Genomic DNA, 15323 nt, shown 5'->3' on the forward strand with positions numbered 1-15323 from the left:
ACTGTATACCCCCGTGATTTATTTATTTTATAACTGGAAGTTTGTGCTTCTCCATCTCCTTCATCCACTCTTGTCTCTCCTCCATCCTCTCCTGTCTACTGACATAATGGTCTCAAAAGTCTTTAAAAGGCTGCTTCACTTTCTGTAGGGTTAGTGTTTTATGAAGTTGGTTTGCATTTCTCCCTTTTTTTTCTAAATGGCATTTCACTAGTGAATATATCTAGATATTGATCCTTCTAATATATGTCTGATATTTGACTAAAGATTAAAGTCTTCTATCTGCTCAAAAAAAGTCTATTAACTTTTAATTATTGATTCTGAATTATCCCTTCTGTTTCTCTCCTGGGCATCTTATTTTAAATAGATAGTAGCTTCTAGAGTTGTCCTTTTTTTTTTTTTTTCATCTTTTCTCCTGTCTTGTCTCTCTCTCCTTCCCCACTGAGTACCCAGTGTATCTCTCTCATTGGAATTGACTTCACCAGCTTCTTCAGTATCCATACTCTCGTCCATATTTACAGCTCAGGCAAACTGTCTAGGTTACTTTGCTTCACTCCCATAGCTGTGGGTGGAATTTAACCAATGCAAAATTCTCATAAATCTTATTGAAGTCATTCAGATATTACCTCATTTTCCCCTTCCTATTTTTTATAGCACATCTCTTTTACAGAGAAACTTTCTGTTTACTCAAAGCTGCTTTCTTTTAAAAAAAAAAAATATATATATAACTTATTTACTTCGGCTATGCTGAGTCTTTGTTGCTGCATGCAGGCTTTCTCTCACTGTGGGCGCTCCTCTTGCCGAGCACGAGTTGGGGGTGTGCAAGCTTCAGTAGCTGTGGTGCATGGGCTTAGCTGCCTGGAGGAAAGTGGCATCTTTCTGGACCAGGGATACAATCTGTGTCCCCTGCCTTGGCAGGTGAATTCTTAACCACTGGACCACCAGGGAAGCCCCACCTTTGTGGGACCTGATCAGGGGCTGTGTGTGTGTGGTGTTGACACGTGGATGTGTATCCATGCTACTTGAGTGTGCTCACAGAGCGCCCCCTAGCCTCTACTCGGAGCTCTGCTGGGTATAGGGCCATTTCTCCAGAACTGCAACTTGGGCAAAATTTGTGCTGCTGTGGCCTTCTGCCTTGATGCCCAGCATCAAGTCATGGGGTCAAGCATGAGGTCAAGGCTGCAGAGAAGAGAAGCGATTCCCCTGGGTCCTGGCTCACGTCTCAGAGAAGAGTCCCATCTACACTTGTTCAGACCGAGGGGTGAGCTGGCTTGGGGAGGGCTATAGAAAGATTGAGGATGTAGAGATGGGTACATGTGGTTGCGATCCAGGGTCTGCCACTGCCTAGCTCCATGAACTTAGAAAACTGACCATTGTTACACAGGGCTCTTGTGAGGAGGAAATAAAGCCAGGTGTGCAAGAGAGAACTGACAAGGGGTTTGGAGTCAGAAGATCAGGATGCTGTGTGGAAAATCTAAAAAGAAATGATACAAATGAACTTATTTACAAAACAGACTCACAGACTTAGAGAATGAGTTTATGGTTGCCAGGGGGTAAGGCTGAGGGGGGAAAGATAATTAGGGAGTTTGAGATGGTCATGTACACACTGGTATATTTTAAATGGATAACCAGTAAGGATCTATTGTGTAGCACAGGGAACTCTGCTCAATATTATGTGGCAGACTGAATGGGAGGGGAGTTTAGGGGAGAATGGATACGTGCATAGGTATGGCTGAATCCCTTCGCTGTTCACCTGAAACTATCACAACGTTGTTAACTGGCTATAGCCCAATACAAAATAAAAAGTGGGAAAAAAAAAGAAGACCGTGATGCTAGTGATGGCTCAGTCATCTTCCAACTTCCCACCCTTGGCCTCAGTTTTTCTACCAATAAAAGGGGCAATTAATATTTTAATAATATAGAACTTACAATGCAGTAATGATTAAAACTTTAAGAAAATTGTGTATGAATGATCTTTGTAAACTGCATAATGCTACAGAATGTTTGCTGTTGTACCACACAGATGAAACCATGTTTTCAGAGGCTCTGTCCCTCTGTCTGGCCCACAGTAGGGATCAGGTGATTGAGCTGGCTTTCAGTCAGCTCAGCCCAAAGCAGTAAGCAGCACTTAGCCCTGAGGGACCTTGTTCCAGCTGACAGATAAGAATGATTTCAAGTGGCAAAGGTACTGTTTTATGTGCCATCTCTCTCAGTATTGATTGTTTATCAAAAATCTTATCTATAAGGAGCACAAAAATAAACCAAACTCTGAAGGATGTATCAGAGGTTCTGAATTAACGAGGTCCAAATTTATGAGGGTTCCAAATTGCTACTTCCATTTCTTACTCTTCTGTTGTTGGGAGGGGCAGTTGGGGGAAGTAACTTGTTACAGGACAAGGGCGCCCCTCTTCCTGGGGCTTGTACTGTATCCCTCCACACTCCCTTGTCCTTCTCTCCTTCATCCCTCAATGAAGTTGCATTTTTCCAGGATGAGAGTTGGGTTTCTGGAGTCGTGACATGGCTTGGGATACGGGCAGAAGCCTCTTAGTTCAGCTCCAATAATTCTTTTCTATAAAATTCTGGGTTGTGACTACAGTCTTTTACAGCCAGAAAGTTCCTCGTGGAAAGCTGTGTGCCCCAAGGAAGGAAGCATTTATTCCAGAGTGGAGGACGTATGGGAGACAGTGGTAAAATTCTTTTATATTCCTGATACACTTGGATTACAGATCTCAGAGTCTGGACCCTGGACTCCAGGTCCAGCAGCAAGTATCATCAGGGTGACTGGACAGAAATGCAAGCTCTGGAAGCCCCTCCCAGATCAACTGATGCAGGAATTCTGGGGATGGGGCCCAGCAGGCTTTAACCTGCCCGCCTGCTTTTTCTGATGCACATACAGGGTTGAGACCCTTTGATCTGGGAGAAGGAAGAAACTGGTCCAGCCAGACTCCACTCTTCAGAGGAAGGGTGCTGGGATCCAGGACCTAAATAGAGGGTGGGGCAAGGCACCCACGAGGACTCCAGCAAATGCTCACTGCCCGCCCCCTCAATGAGCAAACTGAACCTCGGTTGTTTATATGTTTACTCTAGGGCAGTGGTTCTTCCCTGTGTGAAAATGTTAGTCACTCAGTCATGTCCAACTCTTTTCAACCCCATGGACTGTAGCCCACCAGGCTCCTCTGTCCATGAAATTCTCTAGGCAAGAATACTGGAGTGGGGTTGCCATTCCCTTCTCCAGGGGATCTTCCCAACCCAGGGATCAAACCCAAGCCTCCCACATTGCAGACAGATTCTTTATCATATGAGCCACATGAGAACCACCTGGAGACCTCCTTAAAGAAAAAAAAAAAATACAAACCCTCTTGATCAACTGAATCAGAATCCCTGAAGCAGTGTTAGGACATCGGTAGTTTTAAAAGCTTCTGGATGAATCCAGCATGCACCCATTTTTTTTGATATCTAATGCAGAGGATGCAGGGCTAAGAAAAAATGTGATTTAGGTTATCTACATTTATTGTACGTTTTTCCATTAGGAATGTATTTCACCCACATATTATAATGACATGCTCATTATAGGAGAAAACTTGGAAAGTACCGAAAAGCTGAAAGGAGAGAAGAAATAAAACTCGTGTTCCAACTATCTAAAGGTGGTAGTCGGTATCAGTGTGTTTTCTTTCAATCTTGTTTTTTGTGGTGGTTGTTTTAAACTACACTGGTTTGCATTTTTTACAGAATTGTGGTCATACTTACGATAGTATTTTCTTCTGCTTTTTTACTTAACTTTATTTCTTAGGTAGTCTTCTCAGTGTTTGTTAAGTACAGTTTTTAACATGGTCTTATGGCAACATGACATATATATGGCTTTCTCCACTTTCACATGTACATGCTTCAAGATGGCATTTAGAGAGGTCTTTCTTTATAATGCCTGTACTTCAGGGGTACTGTGAAATCCTACATCAAATGTCAAAAGCAGAACAGTAACTATTTTTCTCTTTGCATGTCTTCTCCCAGGGTCTAAGAGTTTTCTTCACCCCAACCCCACAGGTAGATGGAGAGAGGAGGCTGACGAGGGATAAAATCTTACTGCAGAAAGTTGAAAGAGAAAAGCACATACATATTTTCCCAGCGTTTCAGAGCCACCGCCCTACTTGTCAGCCTTGGTGACGTTGGATTTCTCCTAAGCCACAAGGCTATAGTTCATAGGGTGAGGTATGATTCATAAACATACACACACATAGAGCATTTTGATCAGAACCACATTTCTATGCCTCAGGAAGAAAGAAACCCAAGGAATAAGACAGGAAAAAGAAAGAAGAAACTGGGACAAAGCAAAGGATGGTAGGACAAGTTCAGTTCAGACTGAAGTGCTGATGTGCTCAGTCAGAAATGCCAAAGTCAAGCCCTTTCCCCCACCTCTGCTTTCAACATAAGCCTCCCAGAACTTTCTTCTTTGTTGCAGTTATATGTGTGTGTATGTGTGTGTGTATATGTGTGTATATATATACACAATATATATGTGTATATATTTAAATTTTAATATATAGAGTATGTAATATATTATATATGGCATACTTCATATATATATTTTATAATATATATTATATATAAATTTATAATATTATATATATATATATCTTCCTTGATTGCTTCTACATTCTGACTTAGCTGCTGATTTGAAACTAAGTTCACCGCCATTGTCGAGTGAACTGGAACAGCAGTGTTGGTCTTTGCTGGTGTCACAGATGCGCCAGGTAATTCTGCCCCATCTTCTTGCAGGACATTATGGGAAGGATGCTTACCGAAGTGGAGGACCTGATCTCCATAACTTCATCTCATCTGGATTTGTCACATTAGGAAGAGGACACACGAAGGGTACAGTGGAAACCATTTTTTACTAAAATACAGAGGTTGCCTAGGGAACCCCGATCTGAAAGGCGAAGATGGTGTGGAGGCCGGAGGCTGGTCCGGGACAGGATAAGTGGGGTGGTTCCGTGGCTGCTTACCCTGATGACATGCGCGGCTTCACAGGTGTGACTTTAGAAGGCAATAATAGACTCCCAAGAGGCATGCGTCCTGCCCCGCCCACGGCGTGGAGCAGGACACAGAAGCCCGTGGCTCCCCGTGGGAGGGGACCACAGGCGGCATGCCGGGAAACACTGCTGACGGATGCAAAGTGTTCCTTCTCCTCTTGGCTATTATTCCTCTTCCGTTTGAAAGCCACATTTAATACATCGATGTCAACGTCTGTCCTGGGGGGTGTTGAAGCCGGCATGCATGTCGAGAGTTTCAGCGTCCTAAGTGTGTCTATGTAAACTCTCCGTGATGGGGACATGAAGGTAGAGGTTACACAGACCTTCCAGCCACAAGCTGAACTCTAACATGGCATTCCTGCTGAGCTGCTTTATGACCTAGCCGACAGCTTTGCAGAGCATCTGTGCAGGGGGTGTGGCATCCTCGATCCTGTCTTTTGTTTCAACAGAGTTCCACTAATCTTGTGAGCATCCTGTCATACCAAGAGTAACTGGATCCCCAGCCCTTTGATTACCTTCCTAACACCTGTGTACTGTGATAGACAACTGTGAATTCTGTTGTAGGGATGGTGTATCCCTGTCTTCCTCTGAAATATGTGTTTGTTCCAAGTGTGAGTGAACAAGGAACTTTGCGATTTTTTTTCTTACATTCCGTGCACCCAATTTTAAAATTCCCTATGTGATGTTTGTTCATCCTATAGAGAAAAAAAAATCTGTATCTGTCTATGTATTTTCTGTTGTGTCTCTTTGTGTCTAAATAAAGTTTATTGAGGATTCAGGTGGCATTTGTGGCTACTGAGAGTTGCAGAATCAAATTGGGACCAGATAACTTGGGAGGACCTTCCAGTAAAAGACACAATCCTGGACATCCTAGACACACTCATATCAGCTCAAGGCTGGGATGTGCGACCTCCGTGCCATCTGCTTTGGGATAAATACCCATCACTCTGAAAGAAATTAGAAGGGAGCATTTTCAACCCATAATAAACATTTCTTATCTCACATAGCTTCTGCGGGTCAGGAATTGGGGAGCAGCTCAATTGGGTGCTTGTGGCTCAGGGTGTCTCGTGAGGTTATATTCATACCTGCTTCCAGAGATGCTGCTCAAGCCCCACGCATCCTGCCTCGTGGATGGAGGGGCTGAGGTGGCGTGTGGGTGGTGGGTCGGTGAGATCCACACGTCATGAGCGCTTGGTGAGTGATGGCTGTTTCATAGAAGACACATGTTGCAATAGAGGAAGCCATAAAAAGAAGATGGGTCAGAAACTGACAGCACACTGTAAGTCAATTTAAAATGGTAATATATGTAAAGTATGTAGTACATATATATGGCATAGTTCATATATACGTTTAATTTTTTTTAAAAAAAGAAGACAAATCAGGAGTTGGAGCATTTACTACAGATGAGTAGGGTCTGTCCTTCCAGAGAGGAAGCTCAGCCTCCTTAGATAATTTTTCCAAGTCTGTCTTAATGAACACCCTCTGCTATTTGGGCGGTTTGGTTACAGATCTCAAACAGGGTGGTTCTTTCTGAGTCTGCAGGAGAGAGCCTTAAGACTCTTTTCCAAAAGCCCCACGTGACCATACTGTATTACTATGACCTCCACCAGGGTAGCCCAGGCCACACCAGGCCTAGAGTCCTTTTGAGTGGCAGTGACAGCAGGTACACCTGTGCCAACCCACACTGTCCTTGGTCCTTTCCACCCGTGTGTGTGTGTGTTTGTGAAGAGAAAGACGGACCGATAGATTCTTTGCTGACAGATGGGAGCCTCAAAGTGAGTCCCCTTTGGAGGAGGCAGGCACTGCTGCCCAGGTCGGCGCTTAAGCTGAGCACCTGCTGCGTGCCAGCTACTCCTCTAGGCCTGAGGATGCAGCCGATAGACGTACATGCCAGAGAGAGATGACAGACGTAAAGGAGTACATCCACGAAGCATGTCAGGGAGTTAAAAGCTATGGGGCAAAATGAGGCAGGGGATGCAGGAAGAGCTGCAGCTGTTGAAAAGAACATCCAGATGTTCGAGAATAAAAGTGGCATTTGAGCAAAGACCGAAGGACGTGAAAGGTCAAGTCCTCTGGAATTTGGGGGAGGGTGTCTCAGGTGGCGGGAACAGATGCCCACTGCCCCCACCCTACCAGCTGGCACAGGGATAGCTATGAGGCTGGAGCAGATGAGGCCGGGCTATGCGCAGGAAGGGGTGAGGTCAGAGCAGGGCTGGACCACCCGGGGCCTGGGGACCACTTGGGAATCTGGTTGCCACTCCAGGTGGAATGAAAAACATAACACTTGTGACCTGAGGCATTAGGAAGACGATGTCAGTGGGAGGACCGGGGTCTTGGCAGAGGCTGGGGCTGATGTGAATTCAGTCTGGCTTCATATTAAGTTTTAGAGGCTTCTTAATCAACCATGTGGACAAGTTCAGGGGAGATGTCCTGGCTGGGGATGTAACTGTGGGAGTTTCTGGTACAGGAAGCCAGACGCTGAATGACATGGGTTTCCCACGGTGAGCGAGGCTTCCCGGGTGAGCGAGGCTTCCCAGGGGAGCAGAGGCTCCGGGAAAGAGATGAGGGTGGAAAGGTGAGGAGGGACCTGCAGAGGAGACCAGTCAAGAGCGGGCAGCCAGGAAGCAAGAAAAGCAGGGCTGGGTGGCGTCTTGAAAGTCAAATGGGGGGGGAAAAGTCCATGTTTCATCAGTTGTGATAAGGTGTGAGAGGTCGGAGGAGATGAAGCCTGAGAAGTGACCACAGTGTGACCCACAATGTGGAGGGCACTGTGAGCTTGGCAGGGGCGATTTGGGGAAGCCCTTCCGGCTGACGGACGCGAGAGAGAATGAGTGATGCCTGCGTTGTGCTGCTACAGGATCCGAGCAGACTGAGTGATGGGAAGATGAGGGTTCATTATGCTCGTCTCACTATTCGGGGAGATGTTTGAAATGTTCCCTAATAAAAGTTAAAAAGGGTTGTGAAAATAATCTTTTATTATTTAAAAAAGGGTGAAGAGGAAAAGGAGACTGCAGGAAGAGACAACCCTCCAGAGCTCTCAGGGGAAGGGGAGTGGAGGATGGGGAAGGAAGCTAGAAAGGAGTGTGATGGAGAGAGTCTTCTTTTTTTTTTGATGTGGGAAATCACAATACATGTGACATTCGTATGCTGATAGGAATGGTCCAGTAACAAAGGGCGAATTGATGATGCCTGAGTGGGAGGGATGCATTTCAGAAGTGGCATCTTTAATAGGCGAGAACAAGTGGCATCTGTTGCCGGCAGGGGAGGGGCTGGCCTTGTCTAGGAGCAAAATGCAACCAGAGTCACAGACTTCAGGTGGGGTATTCAGTCACAGATGCACGCAGGTGGGCATATGTGATCCCTGCTCAGTGATTCAGGAAGCAGGGTCATCCAGTGTATTAGGGTGACCAGACATCCCAGTTTGCCCAGGACTGTTCCAGTTTTAGCTCAGAAAGGCCTGTGTCCTAAGAAACTCCTTCGTCCAGGGCAGATGAGGTCAGTTGGTCACCCTTCGTGAGGACACGTGAGCAGGTGTAGCCTGTCTGGTTTCAGAGCATCTTCCACACCCATCTCTAGAGCTCAGAGAAGTGGGATGAGGATGCTGCTGCCTGGTGCTGGAACCCACACAGCCTCAGAGGCCTTGGGATCCCCCTCAACAAGATGGAGACAAGGCCAGAGCCCTGTGGGGAGCATCCCAGACCCACAGAAAGACCCTGGATGTATTGCTTCATTCTGTCTAGATGGCATTCCCTGGGACTAGGCTGGGAGTGGCCATTCCTGCCACAGAGCACACTCTCCATCGGGTCTGAGGCAGAGAATAAGGCCTTGGGGGTGGGGGGGTGTTGGAGCTGGTGCTGAGATCAGAGCTGGAGAAGTAACCATCCTGATGCCAGTTTTGGGGGGCTCAGCAAGGAGGGCAGTGGCAGAGGTGGCACCCCAGCTGCTCAACCCCCAAATCCAATGGCATCTAGGGGCAGGGAGCTTGGAGGGAATTCTAGAGGCTGGGCCAGTGGCACCTGCTCCCCAAGAAGAGAACAAGGCCAGATATAGGTTCTAGCACTCACAAAGGCACTTGTGTCAGCCAGTGAGGAGTCCGGGCAAAAGGTCTACCAGGGCCAAAACATCAGGGCAGAGGCCTGGAGCCTTTTGATCAGCGTGATGGGTGGACACAGGAGGCATGAGCTTCCAGTGATGACGAGGTCTGAGGGGTAACAGTGGGGGTGGGTGACTGAATGGAGCGGCAGGTCAATTGCAGGAGTCCTGCTTTGGCTCTCTGGTTCTGGGTGGGCTTTGTGGTCCTCCACCCCCGGCACTGTTCTGCTGGGTTGTCTGCCCCCAGCCCTGGTCTGAGCCCCGCTGCTGGCCTGAACCCCAGGCACTCATGGGCCCACGCTCACCCCTCCCAGCAGCCCATCTGGGTGCTCCATGGTCGCCTGTAGCGCAAGGTTTGAAGTTAGATCTGCTCTTCTAGAAATGGCAGAACAGGTGCATTGGCCTCTGCCGAACCAGAGACCACCACCCCCGCACCAGGATCTGACCACCCTGTGGACTGTGGCAAGGAGACCCCTGTGCCGTTTGGCTCCAGAAATCCAGCTTAGATATTTCCACACTCTGGGGAGCCAGGGGAGCAAGTGGGCTTGACTACACCAAGGTGTTTGAGGGCTGGACTCCAAGAGCTCAGAAGGCGTCTGGTCGCCATGGCAACAGTGAGCTGGAAACTATAGTGAAAGCGAATGAAGGTGGGCCCGGCTCGCCGGAGACCGGCCTCTGAGAAGCCAGCACCACCTGGGAGTGTTCTATCTTGTGCCTCTCCTGAGGCTGGGGGATCCAGGATGGAGTGGGAGGAGGCCAGAGAACCTCGAATTCTGGGCTGAGGGCAACAAAGCTCTAGGCTGCCTACTGATGGTTCTGATCCACTCTCTTGGTTTCCTCTGCCTGCTGAACCAGGCCTTGGTGTGCTCAGCTTTATTCAGTGGTACTTTGCTCACTCCAGGTCAGCACACACAGGCCACCTCTAAGTCTCACACTCGGGGAAATAAACGCATAGCATCAGTGTGCTGCCGTGTTTTGTTAGAATTGAGCCAACCTCACCTGGTGGCTAATTGGTCAGAATTGATTGCATCAGAAGCAAGGATGGATCTGCATGAATGTTGAATTTGGCACTCACCCAGTGAATCCCTTTCTCAATGTAACTGCTGTTCAGACAGAAGAAAAGAAAATAAGACGATGCAAAACCCAGGTGGTCCCTCTGAGAGCTGCTTGATGGACCACTTCCACTTGCAAACTTAGCCATTTTGCCTAAAGGCAGCTTTTCCACAGAACCATCTTTTCCATGTTAGTCTTACTGACAAGCACACCCCTGACTCTCCAGGAAGAAGTAATGGCTCTATGTCCCTCCTCAGTGTGGCCCAGGACTCCCTCTCCACCGAGACTAGTTTTAGCAGCAGTTAAAGCCTTGCAAGTCAATCTGAGAAGCACGGTGCCCTGGGCCCACTTCCTGAGCTGCCCACAAGTCCACCTCTGAAGTAGGACTGCCCAGTTTACCACTGAGAGACTCACTCAAGGCATCAAGACATCAGTCCACAAGTTTTCCATCCTTTTCAGGGCTGTTCTGGGCTTCCCTGGTGGTTCAGATGGTAAAGAATCCATCTGCAGTGCAGGAGATCTGGGTTCGATCCCTGGGTTGGGAAGATCCCCTGGAGAAGATAATGGCAACCCACTCCAGTATTCTTGCCTGGAGAATCCCATAGACAGAGAAGCCTGGTGGGCTACAGTCCATGGGGTCTCAGAGGGCTGGATATGACTGAGCAACTAACACTTGCACAAGAGCAGTTCTTAGGTTGAAAGTATCACCAATTCAAACTAACTTGGTAGAGGTGACACAGAGAAAGATTCCCATCTATCAGGCCATTGGCTCAGTCCTGGACTGTACATGTCTGTGTTGAACGCTTGTTTGTGGGCACCACAGTTGGCCCACGTCGGATACATGGCCAGTCCACTGGGACAGTCTGCTGGGCTGATGTAAGGAGGGGGGGGATGTTACAGAACCGAGGAGAAGGATGCACTGTGAATCTTGTGTTGGCAAGTTTCATCGCTTACCTGCAGGGTGTTCTCCTCCAGGGAGAAGTAACCCATGTAGAGCCAGGTCTTAGTCTCCACCAGTGGGGCAAGAGAGAAGTCTCACTGGTACACTGGGGTCAAGGAAACATCCCTCACTCCTCGGCTTCTGCCAGCCTGACTCCTTTTCTGCTCAAACAGGAGGAGGAAGAGGCATACAGGATGCCTTTAGCACCCTGCCTCTTAATAGGCTCTTTTAGCCTCACTGGGAGAAGATAGAAGGTCAAGGGGGCTTCTCTGGTGGCTCAGACAGTAAAGAATCTGCCTGCAGTGCGGGAGACTCAGGTTTGATCCCTGGGTTGGGAAGATGCTCTGGAGAAGGGAATAGCTACCTACTCCAGTGTTCTTGCCTGGAAAATTCCATGGACAGAGGAGCTGGCGGGCTACAGTCCATGGGGTTGCAAAGAGTAGGCTATGACTGAGTGACCTTGAGAGAGAAGAAAGATCAAGTTCTTTGTTTGCAGAGGCCAGCTGGCCCAGCCAGAGGTCTTGCAACTCTGGGCTCTGTTCTTATTTTTCCATCTCCTGCTGGTGCCAGATCCAAGGTTTCTCTTGCCATGACCCATAGCTCAAGATGATCCCAGGCCAGTACAGTCTCTTCCTGGCACTGGTCTTGGCACTGACCGGTCATCCAAGTTAGGAATCTCCCCTTCCCAGGAGCCAGCCTTTGGCAATGGCTTTCCTCCCTCTCTGCTGCTCATTGCCAACAGTCTTAGGAAACCTGACAGCTAAGTTGTTGGGCTGTCCAGTCCTGGAAAGGTGGTGGCAATGCTCTCTCTGCCAGCTGGAGTCTGTCACCAGGAGAAGATGCTTCTCAGTCAACAGCTATCAGGACTTCACGGCAACTGTATATTCCTAAAACTTGAGGACTACTAATTAGGGCTTTCCCAAGTGGCTCAGTGGTAAAGAATCTGCCTGCAATGCAGGACACTGGAGTTTGATCCTTAGGTCAGGAAGATCCCCTGGAGGAGGAAATGGCAATCCACTCCACCATTCTTGCCTGGAGAATCCTATGGACAGAGGAGCTTAGAGGGCCACAGTCCATGGGGTTGCAAAGAGTCAGATACGAATGAGCAGCTGAGCACGCATGCCCACACCTAAGCTTTGAGGGTGAGGCAAAAGGACCTCCTAAGACTCCAGTGACCTGCTCAGAAGTCTGAGTCATAGGGATTTATCCACTTCAATGAAACTTAAGTATTAGTTGAGCAAAGATAAGTACAATGGCAGCTTCCAGAAACCAGGCAGTGATTCTTGCCAAGCAAACAATTGAGAGGTGCCAGGAATCCTGATCCTGAGAAAAGCAGAAGGGGTTTAAAAGAGGAAACCACTGCCTCTGAATGAAGGAGTCCTAAACGGCCACCTGTTGGAGACAGGAGTGGAGATGGTCCTTGCAGGGCCGGAAGAACGTGAGCCACGACTGGGACAGGGAAGACAGTTTGTGCTTCTGGAACAAAGGCATGGATGTAGAAACGCCAGTGTGATGGTGGGTGATGATGCCACAGAGGGGTCCAGAGGCCATAGCTCACCCCCATGGGAGTGCAGGAGAGTGATGGGCCGTACCGCACCTGTAGTGGGGGGCAGGAGAGTGATGGGGTCATAGCGCGTCTGTAACGGCACGGCAGGAAAGGAAACTAGAAAGGTTGGGGAGAGGCAGAGTCCTGAGCTTCCCAGGCACAGGATAGATACAGACTGAGTTTGAAATTCTAGCTGATGATCACTACCCATCCCTTCCCCTCCTCCTTTCTCCTCTTCTGTCTTCAAGACTGGTGGATTTTTGCCAATATACAAGTGGATGGATGAATGAATGGATCGAAAGAGCACTGACCTGGGGGTGGGGAGCCCTGAGATGTTGTTGCAGATGAATGTGATCTTGGGGAGACTCGGTTTGCTTCTCTGCACCTGCCGCTGCCTACCTGTAAACTTTTCTGCAAGATTCCCCTTTATTTTCATTTTCTTGAGATTTTTGGAAATGCTGTTCCAGCGTTGCCTTGTTCTGTATGGTTTTTTCTTTTTTTTTTTTTTTTTTAGAAACCTGATTTTTCTGAAGCCTGACAGTTTATTCTTCTGATTTTGTAAGTTATCTTTTCGCTTGAAAGCCGTGATAATTTTTAGTTTTGAAGTCTGTAAGTTTTTCAGGGACATCAGAGATGATCATGCTGAGTACATTTTCCAGGTACCTGTTGGACTGTCTTGATAGGTACCATCCAACCTTCTTTTAATTTAAAGAAAGTTTGGTTGAATTATCCTTTTGTATATTAGTTATCTTCCACGGTTTTGTTTTTCTCTTGAATGGGCGCTAAATGTAGGGACGCTGTTTTTCCTCTCCCGTCTCCCAGTGCTGCCACATTCTATATGACTTGTTTTGCTTTCACTAGTTAATTTTTATTCTCTTGTTTGCCTCGTGCCTTTCGCATCCTTGCCTTTCATAGGTTTTGTTTTGGCTCTCTTCTTTCCTAGGCATCTTGTACTTTAGTCTTCATTTTGTCTTTTTCTTTCACATCTTTCCTGTATTCAGTGAATTCTCTTTAGATTTCTGTCTCCCTTTTGCCACTTGTTTTTAATGTTTTGAAGTTCTGTTTCAAGGTGTTTTTTTTTTTTTAATAACCACAGTGTGTTTTTAAATCTAACTCACTTCAGAGTGTCATGTTCAGTGTTCTTTTGCTTCATGTTTATTTTTGTGTGGGATTGGAAGACAATTGTTATTAGCAGAGGTGTTTGAAGTCTCATCTTACGTTTTTTGACGGTAGATCCCTGTGTGTTTATTCCTATCCCTTCTATCTGTTTTCTTTATCTGTTTGGCTGCACTAGGTGTTAGTTGCAGCATGCAGACGCTACTGCTCCAAGGCATGTGGGATCTTAGTTCCCTGACCAGGGATAGAACCGGAGTCCTCTGCATTTCAAGGTGAATTCTTAACCATTGCCCCACCAGGGAAGTCTCTTATCTATGTTATGACTGGTGGAAGTGATCAGATTCCTATTGTAATGGTATCTTTTCTACTAGTATAGAAAATGCAATTTATCTAACAGATATTATTATTAGGAAGGAGATGAATGTCCTTAGACATTTTTGTTTTCTTTTGTCTTATAGGGCCCCATTCCCCCCTTGCTGTGGTTGTTCTTTTTATCAGCCAGTCTCCAAAGATTCTTCCTTAACTTTTACCTTCTTCTCACCCAGATGCAATATTTCAGAAGACTGCCGCTTTGAATTGCATGTAGCCAGTACTCTGACCTACCAGAACATTTCTCCTGTGTTTGCATACTTAGGGTGAACTTTCTCATTTTGACAGGAGTGTTCATCATTCCTAGGCTTGCTGCTATCTCCTTCTCTGCTCTCTTTCATATAGTTTATTTTATTTCCAGGCTGACCTTGTTCACCACAAGGCTTGTAGAGGGGACTAGAAAGATAATTTGCCGAGATTTGTTACTTTTTCTTCTTTCGTTCAGTTCAGTCGCTTGCTCACTCGTGTCCAACTCTTTGCAACTCCATGGACTGCAGGATGCCAGGTTTCCCTATCCATCACCAACTCCCAGAGCTTACTCAGACTCATGTCCATTGAGTCAGTGATGCCATCCAACCATTTCATCTTCTTTTGTTAAATGTAATTTAAAATCTGGGCATGTTCTGGTTATGTTGAACACACAGCTAGAAATAACAGAGCTAGAATGAAGGCCAGGGCTCTCTGATTATGATGCTTTTGACTGTATTACACAACAGAGAGATGGAGAGGGTTTGTGGAATATCCTGGCAAATGCATAAAGCTACACACAGGCAGCAAAGTCTTAGTTGATCAACCGTAGCACATGGCCTTATGTTGTATGTAATACAAGAATTACTTTCTGCTTTTGCCACTGATTGAGGAAAACCTAGCTGGTGATCATGAGTTCTAACTGATACAGAACTAAATATTATGTCATTGACAATAGAATTCTGTTGTCACCCTAGAGAGGCAGATGAGGAGGATGGGGTGGGGGGGGGCACTTGCTCATTCAGTGTTTGCTGTGGCTCGCTAGTTCCACCCTCCAGAAGTTTCCCCATTTCCCGTGATCTCTCTTGGCCATATCTGAAATGGGTGTGGAGGAATATGTCTTGAGAACGATCCAGCTTTCTTAGTCCACCATTTCCCAGAGAGAGTCAGAGGTCTCAAAGACTATTTAAAGCAGAGGTCTCCCACCTCCGGGATC

General features: G+C 47.0%; 1 protein-coding gene across 3 annotated transcripts in view; it reads left to right on the forward strand.

Annotated features, from left to right (window-relative positions):
- Nucleotides 1-15323, forward strand: part of SHISA6 (shisa family member 6) — a 259575-nt gene that overhangs the window by 127334 nt on the left and 116918 nt on the right. For 2 of the 3 annotated variants that reach the window (XM_068978982.1, XM_068978983.1), the window contains exon 3: nt 4771-4866. The exons of the other annotated variant lie outside the window; for it this stretch is intronic. In XM_068978982.1, coding sequence (XP_068835083.1) covers nt 4771-4866 — 96 coding nt within the window. The remainder of the gene's footprint in view (nt 1-4770; nt 4867-15323) is intronic. 3 annotated transcript variants of the gene reach the window in all.

The sequence above is a fragment of the Capricornis sumatraensis genome, chromosome 8 (assembly GCF_032405125.1).
Source record: "Capricornis sumatraensis isolate serow.1 chromosome 8, serow.2, whole genome shotgun sequence".
Taxonomy (NCBI): Eukaryota; Metazoa; Chordata; class Mammalia; order Artiodactyla; family Bovidae; genus Capricornis; species Capricornis sumatraensis.